The sequence below is a fragment of the Leucopleurus acutus genome (assembly GCF_964270905.1).
Source record: "Leucopleurus acutus genome assembly, chromosome: 15".
NCBI classification, from domain to species: domain Eukaryota; kingdom Metazoa; phylum Chordata; class Mammalia; order Artiodactyla; family Delphinidae; genus Leucopleurus; species Leucopleurus acutus.
Genome location: NC_139157.1, coordinates 21,012,984 through 21,029,391, shown reverse-complemented (window position 1 = coordinate 21,029,391; position 16,408 = coordinate 21,012,984). Strand labels below are relative to the sequence as shown.

The following is a 16,408-nucleotide window of genomic DNA, read 5'->3' as shown; positions in this document are numbered from 1 at the left end:
CATTGAGCCCTTGTGTACAAATGATCAGGTACTAATCCCAAATGAGCCTGGCTTTTCTTGAAGGTTGATGGAAATGGCCTGTATACCTCAAGATAACTTTATATACATTGTAAATTTATTTGAGATCCCGAAAGTAATATTTTCCTGAAAGCACTGTGCAGTATAAATTGATCATCTCATGAATTGGTATGAACCCTTGAGCCTTTTTTTAGATTCTAATTATCTGTATGTTAATTAGGGTACAGGGTAAGCTGCTCTAACAGAGACCAAAAAGTGCAGTGGTCCAAACAAGCCACTTCCACGTGTTTGCTTCTTTTTCACATCGCAGTGCAGGGGTAGGTGGGCTGTCCAGCATGGGTGGGGAGCACAGCTCCAGGCAGTCAGGTAGGCGCCCAGGTTCCTTCCGTCTTGTTGCTCTTCCATCTCCGTGGATATCCTCATCTGCATGATCTGAGCTGGCTCACATGACCATGTTTAAGTTCTACCCTGTGGAAGAAGGAAAGAGAGAAGGGAATACACACCCAGTCACTTTAAGTGTAAAAAGCAGACATTACAAACACCGCTTCTGCTCACATCCCATTGCAAGAACTCAGTCACACGGCTGCACCTTGCCTGTAGGGAGGCAGAAATCTATAGCTGGGTGTTCAGCTAAAACTCTGGGGGTTCTGTTTCTAAAAGGAAGAAGGGAGTATGGGTGGGGGGGCGTAGTTAGCAGTCTCAGCCACAATCTCTAGTCTCCAAACTAATGGAAAGGAGGCTTAAAAATGGATTTTTGTTTCTCAAAACACAAAAAAATACAGCTTTGCTTGTTGTTTTATTTTGCGTCTCCCATTAAGGCGGCCTTGTTTGTAACCGGCAGCATATCTGTTTTTTCATCATAGGAGACTTAGCCAGAGGCCCACAACTGAAGAATTAGAGCAAAGAAATATCCTGAAGCGTGAGTATCCTGTACTACACAGCGAATTCCTCGTGTAACCATGAACAAGCTCCCTCTAGAGAAAATCCATTTGTCAGCAGGGAACCTTAATATATTTATTCACGAATGACTGAAATGGCCCATTTAGATCACATTTTTATATAATTATTTATATCATTTTTAAAATAATTTCTTGACATTTGTGTTTCATTTTATGGCTTTAAGCCTGAGATACCCCAGAGCAGTGTCATGGTTGTGACAGTTGTTTTTAAGAAAGATGAAATTTATTCCATGTATTCTTTCACCCAAATATTAAATAGAAGAAAATGCTCTAGTCTGCTTGCAACTAAATGTCAAAGAAAAGACCAAAAAATCCACAAGGAAATAAATCAAACATTCCTATATTATTATTAATAATAGTTTGTTGCCAGGTTTAACAAATGACTCCATTTAAAACAGAATTATGGGAAAAGGAATTTTTCAATCCATTTCATTTTCCTTTGTTATGATAACTCTGTTTCCCTCTTGAGTTATTTATAATTTTTCAGCACTTAAGGAGTTCTCCATTCATTTTCCTACTTCATTTTCCCATTCTCTTTCCCCCTCTATTTTCTTGGACTTTACATTTTACTCATTGGTCCGGTCATATTTACGTTATTGGAGTTCATATGTTGAAGCTATAAAATGAATAGAAGTGGTTTGTTGTGCTGTAGTGGATCGATGTGGTTACTAACCACAGTGAGTTAAATAATGGCTATTTTTAAATTGAGCCTAGCTGTAGTTTTCTATATTATTAACCCAGTTTCAAAAGAGCTTTTTATTGTATGAAATATCAAACAGCAGGGTGGGCAAAACTCCAGAGAGTACTATAATAGTAATGCGCCACTGGCGTGCGGGAAATCTTTTTCAACCAGGCTTTTAGAGTCACGTTGGCCTGTCTGGGTGATCCCCATTCTCCAGATGAGTTGTTTTCTTTCCTGAAGGAAAGAAAGATTTTAACAGCATATTTATACTACAGTTGCTATTACTGAGACAACCAGACAGTGAAGACTGAACAGTGGGATCAACTGCCAGTCTATGGGGTTCTTTCCTTGCAAGGTTTTTTTCTGGCCTTTTTTGAGCATAACTGGCATGGAACCCAAAGAAGAAGGACTTAAGTGACCATCAGTGTGTGGAAGAGCCAGTTTGGAGATGGAAAAAGTCATGGCTAGATAAGAAAAAAAAAACAAAAACTGTGTTTAGCTTTCTGAGGAAGAATGAAAGCAACATCTCATTTTGACAACAAAACCAAACCAAAAAGGCTCATGGTTTTTAATAATAGGTTCCTGGAAAATATTTATGAATTAAATTGTAGATAAGCTCAAATGCAGTCCATAAGCTCCGAAAACACAGAGAGTGTATCTTATTGGCTGCCTGATGCAATACCTAGAAAAAAAAGAAAGAGCGAATTCTGGGTAATTCTTTCCTGCTCCTGGGAGACACACAGAGCCAAACCACATTGCTGTTTGGTTATTTGAGGAACTGTTTCATAGATTAGAAATGTATCGCACATTGATCTTAAGTGCTGTGTTGGCTTTATATACTCCATTTTCCTGGAGGTTGGGGAAAGGGTGAAACGCCAAAGTCAACTTCAGATTTGACTCCAGCCTTTTTTTACTTCCTTCTTAGTTTGTCTAAATGTGCTTATGCTGGAAACAAAAGACACGTTTCCAGTCTGGAGAAGCTGATAACTGGCTTATGATCTCCTGACATAATGTATGGCCAAGGGAAGCAGAAAAGAGAACTGGTGGAGGACACCCAAAACATTCTGCTGAGCAGCCCCAGGGAACTGGATGGCCAGAGCTGACAACACTTTATTCAGTTCCTCTTGTTTCTGTGTTCTTCCACATAGATTACTCTTGTTTTGTCTCCATCTTTTGTTCAAAAGCAATATGATTGTCTATTTGAAGAAAAGTCTGTGTGTGATGTGGTGTGATTTTTAAGGACACTTATTTAACGAGGTCATCTTTTCTTGACAGATTAGGAAACTAATTCACAGCATAAAACATTCAGCAGTGCTCAAATGACAAGCCTGTCACTAGTTTAATAAACATGAATCAAATGGCAGTCAACGCTGATAGCAGTAATTGGAGAGCACAGGACAAATTTCATTTCTTAGTATCTTTCCCAGTACCACACCTAATTTGATCTCATTCCTATTTTAGTGCATCTAGGGTTTTTAAAAAAACATATATATTAAGTTAGATTTTGGAACTAGTTTCTTAATATTGTTAAAATAGAAAGCAAGTTTTGGTGTTTGCAGGATCAACTTTTGCGTATCAGGAAAAGAGATGTTCGTGGAACATCTTCTACAAGGTAGGGATAAAATATTCAGGTCCTCTAATACTGTTTAGCTAGGGCCATAATTCCAGCTAAATCGTCATAGAGAAAACATGTATTAAGCCATTGAGTTCTGCATGTATTTTTCCCCAGTGTTTTGTTATGTAATTTTTAAAGCATACAGAAAAGCTGAAATAATTTTACAGTAATACCCATATATCTACTATCTTTATTCTGCCATTAACATCTTACTTTATCACATATCTGTCCATCCATGGAGACATCTTATTTTTTGGATGTATTTCAAAGTAGGTTTATAAATATATTTTCATTTCTTACCAACACCCATATGGAAACATGTAAAACAGCAAAAAGTGAAATAAACCCACAAAAATGTTTGGCTTTTTTTTTTTTTTTTTTGGCTATTTTTAATCCATCTTATCTGAGTTGGTGACTGAAGAATATCTTACTCCAGTTATTGGTACTTTGGTGCTTTTCTTTCTTCTCCTTTTTGCATCATCGAAAGGCTCTGGGCAGCACTTGGCAGGCAGGTTTCTTGTAGCGCCCACTGCTGTTAAACTACGTGTATCGTTTGTATGCTTATGGCAAACGCTTTCCGTGGCTGTTCTGATACCCGCCCCTCTCTGCTCTGATGAGTTACTGAGGGCGAGATTTGTCAGTGAGCCAGTCATTTCCTTCATGAGTATCCCTCCAGTCTGTTTAAAGTGACCAGACATGCTTTCATCCTACTTTACAATTAGCCCTCTAATAATTTTTTTTTAAAGTTCCAAAAACTCGGTGAATTTTTGTTTTGTTTTGTTTTGTTCGTACTGCACGGCTTGTGGGATCTTAGTTCCCCAACCAGGAATCAAACCCAGGCCCTCAGCAGTGAAAGCACGGAGTCCTAACCACTGGACCACCAGGGAATTCCCTTGGTGAATTTTTTAAAACCAAGTTTAAGGTTTAACCTTGACTCTTAGTAGAAGATTTAACAATGACTATTTAGTAAGATTCCTAGGAACAGTCACGTTGGCCTTCCTCCACCTCTCACCCTCTTCCTCTAACTTATTTAGAGGCATAATTTCAAATATGGGAAATCTAAGGAAGTCAGTTCCTGATGTTAGAGAAGAATTCCCAACTGGTAAAATCCTGTTTATTTACAGTTGGCCCTTCTTTTTTAAAATATCACTGGCTGACACCTAGATGTGCAGTATGCTTCATAAAGCAAAATTATCTAATATTCTCTTCCAGGAAATTATGTTTTGTGTATTTCTTGAAAATTGGAGCATTTATTAGCTTTGAGTCATACTAGATATCCAGGATTTTGTCTTTGGAAAGTACCTTTGAAAATGTAGCATAATCATTATATAGAAAGAATAACTGAAATGTTGTAACAATTATATTTTTCTTTTTATTAATATCATCAAAGGCCTGACGCTGTAAAGCCCTAGTTTGAATCACATGAACCACAAGCTCGGTATTTGTCTATTATATATAATTTACAATCCACATGCCTTATCCAACTCATATAAAGTAATTATTTGGGACTTCCCTGGTGGCGCAGTGGTTAAGCATCTGCCTGCCAATGAAGGGGACACGGGTTCAAGCCCTGGTCCGGGAAGATTCCGCATGCCTTGGAGCAGCTAAGCCCGTACGCCACAACTACTGAGCCTGCGCTCTAGAGCCTGCGAGCCACAACTACTGAGCCCGCGAGCCACAACTACTGAGCCTGCGTGCCACAACTACTGAAGCCCACATGCCTAGAGCCCGTGCTCTGCAACAAGAGAAGCCACCGCAATGAGAAGCCTGCACACTGCAACCAAGAGTAGCCCCCGCTCACTGCAACTAGAGAAAGCCTGCGCACAGCAATGAAGACCCAGTGCAGCCAAATAAATAAAATTAATTAATTAAAAAAAAGAGAGAGAGCAGCAGATGTCTGCCTGCATTCTGAGTCTCCCCACTTCCTTTAAAAAATAATAATAGTAAAGTAATGATTTGACCCTAAGGATGTGTTTTAAGGATATCAAAGGATATATTGCAATATATTTTGTGAAGCAATTAGAAGAACCTACAGTATTTTCATAGGAAGAAATCTGAATTATAATCAGATTTTGTTTGACACTCACAGGCGCTTAATGAAAGCATACTATCTAGTTGTTTCTTGTCTTGCAGGGTAATTTCAGTTTATGTTCATTCTTTGTCTAAATAACCAGACTGATCATCCTCTTTCTTATAAACTAAAATTAGTATTTCAGAAGAACGTCAAGACTTTTCCCTGTCCGGATAAGGAAAATTAATAGAGAATTTAGCATGTTCAGCTAGCAAATACAGATGTTGCAAATATTGAATACTGATACTGTATTCACAGTAAAACAATGTTAGTGCTAAGAAGTCTGTTTGAATTTTAAAAGTAAATCTGTCTGTTACAGAGGAGACTTTTCTTTTTCAGCCTTTTGGTTGAGCCTTTATACAGTGTGATTTTCCTTCAGTAGAATTCATAACAGCACTTTCTAAAAGACATTCTTTCGTAAGCATTGGTATCCAAGAATCTACGCTCACTTATCAAACAAAGTATGAGCTACAGGAACCAACAGGGAGAAGTTCATCAAATAGCAACCATTAAAATCCTGAGCAGTGTTTATTTCTTTTAAAATTCTGGACAATTTTTTCTTAATTCCATCTGTTGGACAGCGTTCATTTGAGTTGGCCTTTAAATTGTACTACTTGGTGAAGCACTAGAGAAAGAGAAGACTTTGGAAAGTTAGCATCACAAGAAAATAAATCATCTCCATCAACCGTACACCATAACCCCATTCAGAACATTCTGGTTTGAAAGCAAAGTCCAAAGAAATGATTACATTCTGCTTCTATGGAAACCAAAGCAGACAAATCAAGTATTTTGCTTGGATTTGAAGGGAAATCAGCAACTCAGACATGCATCAGGTGGTTCTAATTTGTGTTTTTGATGTGATTCAGATTTTCGCACAAAAGTCAGATCCAGTAGTAAGTTTTTATCTGAATTCTGATAAATTGTGCTTATAAAAGCCTATGAGATGATCAGCAGTGAGAGGCTTTCACTGGAGTATGGGCACTCTTGTGGTTTTTTCAGAATAGAACAAGCAGTCAGGAAGCAAAAAGTTTTACAATTAGTAAATAAACCAATCCTATAAGGAAAAAAATAATATTATCTGTAAATTAATGATTGATCCTTCTGCAGAATCTTTCGATAACTTTTTAAAGATGCTGGTGGAGTGTTTGATCAATATCCGTGAAGTCAAATAACTGTGGCCTGAGCTACTTTTCTGATTGCATAATCTTTTATAGTAACTAAGTCTTCATGCCTTTCCTCCCCTCCCCCCCCCTCAATTAATAAACAGAAAAGAATGAAGAAGAAGAGCAAGAAGCAAAAATGGAACTGAAACGCAGACTCAGCAGAAAGGTGATGAAACTGTGATGGTTAATGAGCGTGTGTATTTTGAGTATACTTCATTTTTAAAATGCAAGTCAGTGCTTTACATGTAAATCTGATATTTAGGAATAATTATTCCTATTAGTCTACTGACTAATCACAGACATTAAAATCAATGTAATGTTTGCAATATGAATTATGTTTATATTAATGCATAATATGCTAATTTTGAAAAGTCGACAGTCAAAAGTTTTAAATTACATTTGCCAATTATGAAAATAACATATAATCTGTGTGAAATTTTTTCAAATGCCAAAAGGAACAAAAAAGACTAGAAAATCATGCAGACGTCTCCCATTCAGAGATAACCATTATTAACATTTCAATGTGTAGTTTGTAAAAATGCTCACTGTTTCCATGCGGTTTGGGAAACACTGAATAAATACGTTGTTATTACTAAAGATTCTGAGCTGGGTGAGTAATTTATTAAGTGAACTTGATCATCCAGCTTGCCTGCTGCAGTGCTACCCAAATTGACAAATGGCTTACCTCCAAAACTCAGACCATTGTTTCTACCCATTTATGAAAATATAAATCTGATACCAGGGCCCTCGCTTTTTTCGGTAAGTGTTAAAATAATAATAATCTTTGGAAAAATTAAGCACTATCAGAGTTTATATTTCATTATAAACACCTTGCTCAGTAATTCTTCAGATATACCTTTCACAGCTGGATAAGGCAGGATGAGTAAAATATGACATCTGCAGCAAAGAGCGTGACCTGACCCACATTTATTTGGGCTGGCTGGGGAGTTCACAGCCAAAACATTCCAAGGCAGAAAGAAGAAGCACTCCATTCCCATGGAAAAGTTGGAGACTGTATTTTGAGAGGTTTTAGGTTTGATTTTTAGGGAAAAATAGCCTTAATTCACCTCTTTTTTTCCTCAGAGATCCCAAACATCAAACAATAATCAAGTTAAAAAAGACACTATAAACTGAATTTCTTGAGATGGCTCTTCTAGCAGTTCAGTGGCCATTAAGTTACCAGCTACAGATGAGCGGTAACCCCTCCTCCTTGCTCCAGCTCCCCTCTGTCATACATATAGTCTTTCCTTAATCCAGTTGGGTCCTTCTGGGAGACAACAGAGCTGCCCTACCCCCACTAGCCGGTACCACACAGAGCTCCCTGCCACAGGTGCAAAATATTCCATAGCACTAATAGCTACCCCGTAACTGGCACAGCCCTGAAGGGCAAGACTAGATGGAGAACTTCTGACCTCTGTGACCATTGGTCACTTGCATTGTGGGAAGTCCCCAGAAGCAAGGGTTTCTCTACCTTCTTAATCCTACCTGCCCTAGAGTGGCAGTAAGGAGCTAGCAGTATAGATAGCACAGTAACTGAGAGTATAACAGAACCACTTAGATTTTTCCTCCCTTTGTCCATCACCCACCAGGGCTTTATGAAGATAGAAGGAGCCGCCGTTGCCTTATCCCGGGTCAAGTAGGCTCAGGGTGTAGACCCAGACCTAAGAATCCTTGAATGCCTGGAGTTTTAGAGCATTGACAGTTCAGCCTCTGGTTTTACTCAAGAGGAAACCAAGGAAAGGGGAGCGTTTTGACCACAAAAAACATCAGTTTTTGTTTGTTTGTTTGTTTTGTGGGAGTGCTTAATTTTTCCAAAAATTGAACCCATGCAAATAAGGAATGCCTCCAAAGAGGACCACTTAAAGCATGGATAGTCTGGCTGTATATAGAGTGTATGTATGGAGAGAAAAATACTGAAAATGGACCCGATGGGTAAAACATAGGCCTGGCTCTATGTGTCTGACAATACTGTGACACCTCCCAACTGAGAAAGGCCACAAAAGCATGAAACTTAATAGTGGACAGTAGATGATGCCTGTTCAACCAGGGGCCAAGTTTCTTTAGTCTCTCAGGACGATCTCTGTCTGTTCTTGGGCTTGAGAAAGGACCATGAGAGGAAAACAAATACACACAGGGCAGGGTAGATTAAATATAACCATAAATTTGAATTTGACAAAAACCACAGGGGACTCCGAGTTATTAGAAGTGTCTTAAGGTTGCAGCTGGGTTTAAGCAGTTCTGGCCTCACTGAAGAGCAGTTTTCCAGTGCGTCCCCCCTCCTCATTGCTGCATATCGGCTTTTCTGGCCAAGGGTAAATGTCAGATCTGGACCTGTGTCCTTAGACTCTCCTGGAAGACTGCCATAGGCACACCCTTCACTGGATCATTCCTTTGTTGTAACTTTGTGCATTTCCGAATATGCAGGTTTAATATAGTAGGAACAGAGATTTTTATTCTCATTTCTACAAGTTGTAGGGCTTTTGTCTTGATAATTCAATCTTCCAAGCAGCCATACTATATCTGGATTACTATTGTGTCTGTCCCCCGTGTCAGAGATGACAGGCACCTTTATCACAATGCCAGGCAAGGTGGGGGAAATAGCATAATGCAGATGGTTGCTAAAGACTGTGACCTATCTAACAATGGTGATTTTTATAGTTGCAAAATTAGGGCACACTGCTTTCTAGTTCTCATTAGAAACTCCCAAGATGCTGCTGCCTTTTTTTTTGGATATCTGAAAGTGACCTTATGTAACCATAACTTTGAAGTACTCTGTAGAAAACGTGCCACCATGAGGCTGTAAATGGTTTACTGAACTCATCCCTATCCTCCTGCAGCTCAGCCTGAGACCCACAGTGGCAGAGCTGCAAGCTCGAAGGATCCTGCGGTTTAATGAGTATGTGGAAGTCACCGATTCACCTGACTATGATCGCCGGGCAGACAAGCCCTGGGCCAGGTTAACACCTGCAGACAAGGCAAGACCTCAGTGGCTTGAGCCCTGATTTTATTTATGTATGAGTTTATTGTTTTTCTAAAAGCTCCAATACCTACTTACTGCTTACTTAGTCATCTTAGGAGACTAGGTATTACCAAATATCCCAATAATTTTCTGCCTTTGATTATTCAAGACACTTAGGTGATACATTTAATAATATCAACATATTTCTTTCAATTAAGTCTCAGAAAAAGCTTGTTCTTTGTTACCATATAACCTGCCTGCGTTCAAACCTGGATTGGGGTGAGGCATGCTTCCCACAGCATGATTTATCCTTACTCGTAGAAAATATAACTTGTACAAGTGACTCTTTTAAAGGGATACGTTAACAGTGGAAAAGGTATTGATCTCGAATCGAGGCTGGCACACTTTTTCTATAAATGGCCAGAAACTAAATATTTTAGGCTTTGTGGGCCGTCCAGTCTTTGTTGCAGTGGCTCAGCTTTGCCTTTGTAGCATGAACGCAGCCATAGACAATGTGTAAGTGAATGGATGTATATGTGGTCCAATAAAACTATATTTATAAAAACAGTTGGGGGGGGTGGTGGGATGAATTGGGAGATTGGGATTGACAGTATATATACTAATATGTATCAAATAGATAACTAATGAGAACCTGCTGTATAGCACAGGGAACTCTACTTCACAGTAGAAACTAACACAACATTGTAAAACAGCTATACCCCAATAAAAATAAATTAATTAATTAAATAAATAAAATAAACCGGATGATGGGCCACATTTGGCCTATGGGTCATGGTTTACCAATACTTAATCTGTATCATGGCTCACAGTTCAGGATAACTGAAATATACAGAGGGTTCCATCATGAAGAAAGACTAATTATTTTATGAGTACCATGGTTACATAAAGAATTTTGCCAACCATTTGTTTGTTTTTAAATTCTTCACTTTACAATTTTCCTGATCTCCCAAATAGTGGTTTCTAATTTTTGTCTCTAAGCAAAATTCCGTATTGAGTACTCTCATGCCACACCCAGTCTTAAAGCTAGAACTAGGTATTTAGGTACACTCTGTGCTGATGCCCTCTAATAGGAGATTTCATTCTGTAAAGCACCTACTATGTGTCAAGCTCATATTGGAGATACAGAATCAGTATTAGCTCATAAGAAGAAATGAAAACTAGAAAGGAGTAAGGTTACAGAGGAAGAATGTGCAGAATGAAAACAGAAGGGAAGGAGGCTGGGAAAAGAGCCCGAGAAACCCAACACGAAGAGACATTGGAAAAATACTGAAAAGAAATGTCTGTGAGGTGGGGAAGGAGAAGCCGGAGCCCGGCAGCCTCGAAGGGGAGCGTCAGCTCACAAGTGGTGAGTACCACAGTGCAAGGAGGCATTGTAGCTGACTGACTGTGGTGGGGACCGTGAGAATAAAACACAACCTCAAGAGTCTCGCTGTGAAGAAGAGGTATGATAAGGTAGACACCTGAGGGGAAATGACTGTGGAGGCTGAAAGCTTGAGTGAGTAGAATTGGAAAATAAGAATATGAAGGGAGTGATTTTTTAATTTATGGGAAATACCTGAGCACTCTTTTATGCCATGAGGAAGGAGCCAAAAGAAAGGGAAAGTTTGCCTATATAGGAGAAAAAGTCAGTAAGTGCTAGAGTAGGGCATAATCAGTGGCGGGGCAGGTCAAGGATTATGCAGAAAAGGCAAGGAGGAAACCCTTGAGGTTGGGATGGAGAACGCAGGCTGAGGAATGTGCCCTAAAAAAGGAGGCTTCCCCCAGGCAGGTGAAGTCCCTCAGATCGAGGGCAGCCATGAGGGCATGAAGAAGGCTGTGATACTCAGGTCGTGGGGCAAGCTTACCATCAGTCAATACCAGGTTTCCTGTAGGAAATAGCAAGTTTAGTGTTACCAGTAATTGCCTGTTAACTACTTAATGTGATTTCTTGCCCTTAGGCAGGAGTGACTCAGGTCACTCAGCGTTATTCAGCTGACAAATGGGCTGCTCCGGAGGGTCCGAGGCGGCTTGTTTACGTATCTGGCGTCTTGGTGAGGATGGCTCAGAGGCTGGGCTTATTAGCAGCTGGGCTCAGCCAGGACTGTCCACCAAAGCACAGACATATGGCCTCTTCAGCATGGTGGCCTCAGAGTTGTCAGGCTTCTTGCGGGGCGGCTGGCTTGTCCCAGAGCAAGTGCCCCGAGAGAGCCAGGTGGAAGTTGCATGGCCTTATCTGACCCAGCTTCAGAAGGCACCCAGCCTCGCTTCCACCACATTCTGTTAGTTCCCGGCAAGTCATAAGGTCAGCTCAGATTCAAGGGAAGGGGAATTAGCGCTGCCTTTCAGTGGTGGCAAGGTCATAGTGCAGAAGAAATGTGAGCTGGAGTTATTATTGCTGCCATCTTTGGAAAATGCAGTCTGCCGTTTCCACCATTCCCAGTTATCACGTTACTCAGATGTTGAATTTCAGAAAGGCAGGTAGGGCGTGGCCAGGTAAATGATTAAAATCAGAGCAAGTGCAAAGTATACAAGCAGTGAGAGTCTAAATGATCAACCACCCTCATATGGAAACTACATTTTCCATACTCTAGAAATAGTCCTTCCTAACTCTTGTCTGTTGGTAGAAGGTAAACTTTGTCCACCTCTAGCTATAACAGAGAGGATTTTTCTTTTTAATTTTGTGTTGAAACAAAAATAGATTTTTGTGCTGGACTTCTAGGCTGCAGGGGAGATGTACTTGGTCGAGTTTTCTTCTACAGGATTAATGTCTCTTCACGAGTAATTTGAAGGCACATGACTTTCACATCTCCCCTGGAGATGGAACCCTGAGCCCCAGAGCACAGCCAGAGGCCCTCCCAACTCACATCTGAGTCTCATTTTCTCCCTTTGGCATTGTCTCTTCCATTAACCCTGAGACCTTTGAAGGTCTAAAGGACTGCATTTTTAGAACCGGATTTGTATTGTAGGTTTTTTCTCCTTGAAGAAAACTAAGAATAATTTCTTTTAGAAAGAAAAAAATGTTGTATACTTTTAAAAGATAGAAAATAGAAAAAAGGCAGCAATGTAAAATGCTTTTAACGTATAGTACTTCGTATATACACAAGTGACTTGTGTTTATTGGCAAAAATCAGCATATTCAGAAATACAAGAAGAGGAAATAATAATTACAGTGCACATCAATGCATGGTATTTTTTTTTTTTTGCTGTACGCGGGCCTCTCACTGTTGTGGCCTCTTCCGTTGCGGAGCACAGGGTCCGGACGCGCAGGCTCAGTGGCCATGGCTCACGGGCCCAGCCGCTCTGTGGCATGTGGGATCTTCCCGGACTGGGGCACGAACTCGTGTCCCCTGCATCGGCAGGCGGACTCTCAACCACTGCGCCACCAGGGAAGCCCAATGCGTGGTATTTTTAAGAATTTCTAAAAATACTGTTTTCAACCTAACACTGAAAAAAATAATGTGTTTTCTCTAGATGTTAAAAGATTTGTATAATGTAATGTTATTGCCCAGAGATACTAAAACTATCAATGGTCTCAGTATATATTTTATTTTAGAATGAAAACCCATGCTAATCATTATTATCATAACAAGCATTTCTGGATTTCTGTTGTTTTTTACTTTAAAATATTCATAATATATGACGATAAGATTTATAATGATATATTTTTTCAATAAGTTAATCAATATAAAAGCCTATAATTTACCTTTATATTAAAAAAGAATTTTACTTTTGAACTTTTGAACTATATATCCCATTTAAAGAAAAAAAAACTATTGAAAGTAAATATTTCTACCTCTGCTCTCAAAATAAACACTGAACTTCTGCCAGCCTAAAGGAGCCATCCTTCTCTCTCTTTTCTTAGTACTATTTTCTTAGCCCCACTAAGATACCACTTTGCATTTAAAAATTTTTTTGAACTTCAAATATAAAGAAAAGGGGTCAGTAGCCAATTAGTCAATAACCAATTAATGCCCATTCTATGAAAACACTGTGCTGGGTATTCTGGGGAATCTCATAGACCTGGTAGTTTTGTTAAACTGCCCAAAATGGGAAAGAGAAGTAGTGGGGAAAATGCATTATTAATTGTGAACTTGACTGAGCTTAAATCACCTTTAACATAAAATTTTTAATTTTAGAATATCTGTGCTTGGGTAGAACACTAGAAACAGATACACGTATAGTAAGATATCTGTGGCCTCTATAAATATATATGGCCTATATAGATATCTGTGCTGGAGTAGATGAGCCCTAAGGTGACAAGTAGAGCCAGAGAAGGCCATCAACTTGGCTTGAAGACCAAAGCGCCCACAGCAGTTGCCATCTCCCTGGGGTAAACCATGGAAGCTCCATGTAGAGAGGAGAGGGCAGGCTATGGAGCAGGGCGCTTCTGGGTTTGATTCCTAATTGGCCACTTGGTAGATGTTTGACCTTGACCAAGTCATTTAACTTGGGTTTCCTCACTAGTAAAATAGAGCTAATTATATCTATCCTGAGAATTTAGTAGATTATCTATAGAGTTCCAGCTCATCAATAAATGATGGCTCTTACCAGTATTACTTTCATGGTCAGGCTCCCCATTGGTGACATTTTCATTACTCATTGAAGCCTCAGTTTACAGTCTAGTCTAAATTTATCCAATGAAAGAGAATCCGGAATTTTTCAGATGATACATGGGTTTGTCCAAGTTACTCAGTAGTCATTTATTAAAACCCTTTTAATATATTAAATATTGTCTTAGATACTGGGGACATAAAGATGAATAGAACGTACCACCCGCCCAGGAATGCACTGTCTAAATAGGTCCTAGGGAAGACTGATATTTTAATTCCATACAGAGATGTTCTTTGGCTTATTCATGGTTGCCCAGGCAGCAGAGAATACACTTAACCTAACCATGGCGTTGAGCTTGATGAGTAGTCAAGAAATTCCCTCCATGTTAAACATCAGATTTTTATCAAAGAAATAAGCAAAGACATCGAAACGATGGGAGTTCAAGTTAATCCTCATAGCTCAGGTTATTTGCGAAGGCAGCAAGTCCATATATGCAACAAATCACCTCTTGCTTCTGGCCAGGCTGACCCCTGAGCTGACTGGGAGTGATAAGCAGACCTTCCATCACCAGTCATCACGAGTCAATCTTAAACTTAGTTCCAGTCATTTTTGTTTCCATTTTCCTTTCTATAATTCTCATGCTACCAAACAACACTACATATTTGGTGCCAGTACTCTCTCTTGTGGACTTGTTTTGTTTCAGTCTCAGAAATACCTAGTCTTGGCTGAATGACTCCCCATTGTTGACCCAACTCAGCACCATTCAGATTTCAATCCCACTACATCAGCCTACCTCTTTCTATCCCATTATCATTCAAAAAAATATCAGTCCCATTTACACTTATGTGAAGAGTTATTAGACTTAAACTCTGGTCTCGTTTGTATAGAAGAGAATTAAGATTATTGTACATGTATTTCCCTAACATAAAGGGTATTTAATTACTTTTTTCCTCTCCAAACTCTCTCAGGAAACCTTCTCTTTAAATAGTAAGAAGGGGACTTCCCTGGTGGGCCAGTGGTTAAGACTCCACACTTCCAACTGCAGGGGGCACAGGTTCGATGCCTGGTCAGGGAACTAAGTTCCCTCATGCTGCACGGTGCGGCCAAATAAATAAATATAAAAATAAATAAATAGGAAGAGGAAATAACTCTTGGAATAAAACTGCGGTCTTCAGTGAATTTTTAAAATGAGTATTGCATTTCTTTAACTGCCTATAGTCACATCTTCCTGATATATATATTCAAACAACCAGCCCCTGTAATTTCACATCACGTTCATTGCCTGTAACTGACTCATCATTTCTAATTACAAGCTAGCACACACAACATGGAGATCTGAGACAATTATCTGGATGACTTAGGCCCTGAAGCTCATTTTATTGGAAAGAGCGTGGGACTTGAAGTAAGAAGGCCTGTCTAGCACCATACGAAGTCACTACAGTATTACTGACTGTATCCCCTGTGCTATACATTACATTCGTATGACTTATTTATTTTGTAACTAGAAGTTTATGCCTCTTAATCTCTCTCACCTATTTTACTCATCCCTCTGCTACACCCCTCCCACCCCGGCGACCACCAGTTTGTTCTCTGTATCTGTAAGTCTGTTTCTGTTTTGTTACGTTTGTTCATTTGTTTTGTTTTTTAGATTCCACATATAAATGAAATCATATGGTATTTGTCTTTCTCTGTCTGACTTAGTTTATTTAACATAATACCCTCTAGGTCCATCCATGTTGTTGCAAATGGCAAGATTTCATTCTTTTTCATGGCTGAGTAATATTCCCTTGTATATATGCACCACATCTTCTTTATCCATTCATCTGTCAGTGGACACTTGGGTTGATTAAGGAAGACTTTTTGATAGATATTAATTGGTGATGAATATAGAGAGTTGTTGCTATTTTAGCTGGGTATCAGCCAGATACTGGTTCTGGGTATCAGTTTTTACAGTGAGTGAAACAAAGTATCCTCACTGTTGGTCTCCCTTGTGAAACAAGATATATTGTCTTATCACAGGGAACTTGTGGGCCCAGAAATATTTCTCTACTTGATTCATCCTCTTCCAAAAAACCATTAGCAGGAACCACTGCCACAGTCCCCAGCCTCAGGTTCCTCATAGAAACTACAGGGGCTGAGGAATATATTTGGAGAGACAAACAATCTACGACTATAGGATTTAAACATAACATTGAAAGCAGCATTGGGGAAAAGCTTGTATATTGCAGAGTGATAGCTAGTGATGGGAGAAAGCCAAAGAGAGGCCTCAAGGCTTTCTTCTGTCTTTTCCCTTTTCTAAAATACATCATTTTCCAACCACAAAGTAGATTTTCTTATCTCTCTGTAAAGCCATTCTCTGTGGTTTGTAACGTCATTCTGTTTCAGCTGAA

General features: G+C 39.4%; 1 protein-coding gene across 4 annotated transcripts in view; it reads left to right on the top strand.

Annotated features, from left to right (window-relative positions):
* Positions 1 to 16,408, top strand: part of PHACTR2 (phosphatase and actin regulator 2) — a gene marked incomplete at its 3' end in the record, with an annotated part of 129,515 nt that overhangs the window by 102,525 nt on the left and 10,582 nt on the right. For all 4 annotated transcript variants that reach the window (XM_082855609.1, XM_082855607.1, XM_082855608.1 and 1 more), the window contains 3 exons: positions 882 to 937; positions 6,613 to 6,674; positions 9,346 to 9,483. In XM_082855609.1, coding sequence (XP_082711735.1) covers positions 882 to 937; positions 6,613 to 6,674; positions 9,346 to 9,483 — 256 coding nt within the window. The remainder of the gene's footprint in view (positions 1 to 881; positions 938 to 6,612; positions 6,675 to 9,345; positions 9,484 to 16,408) is intronic.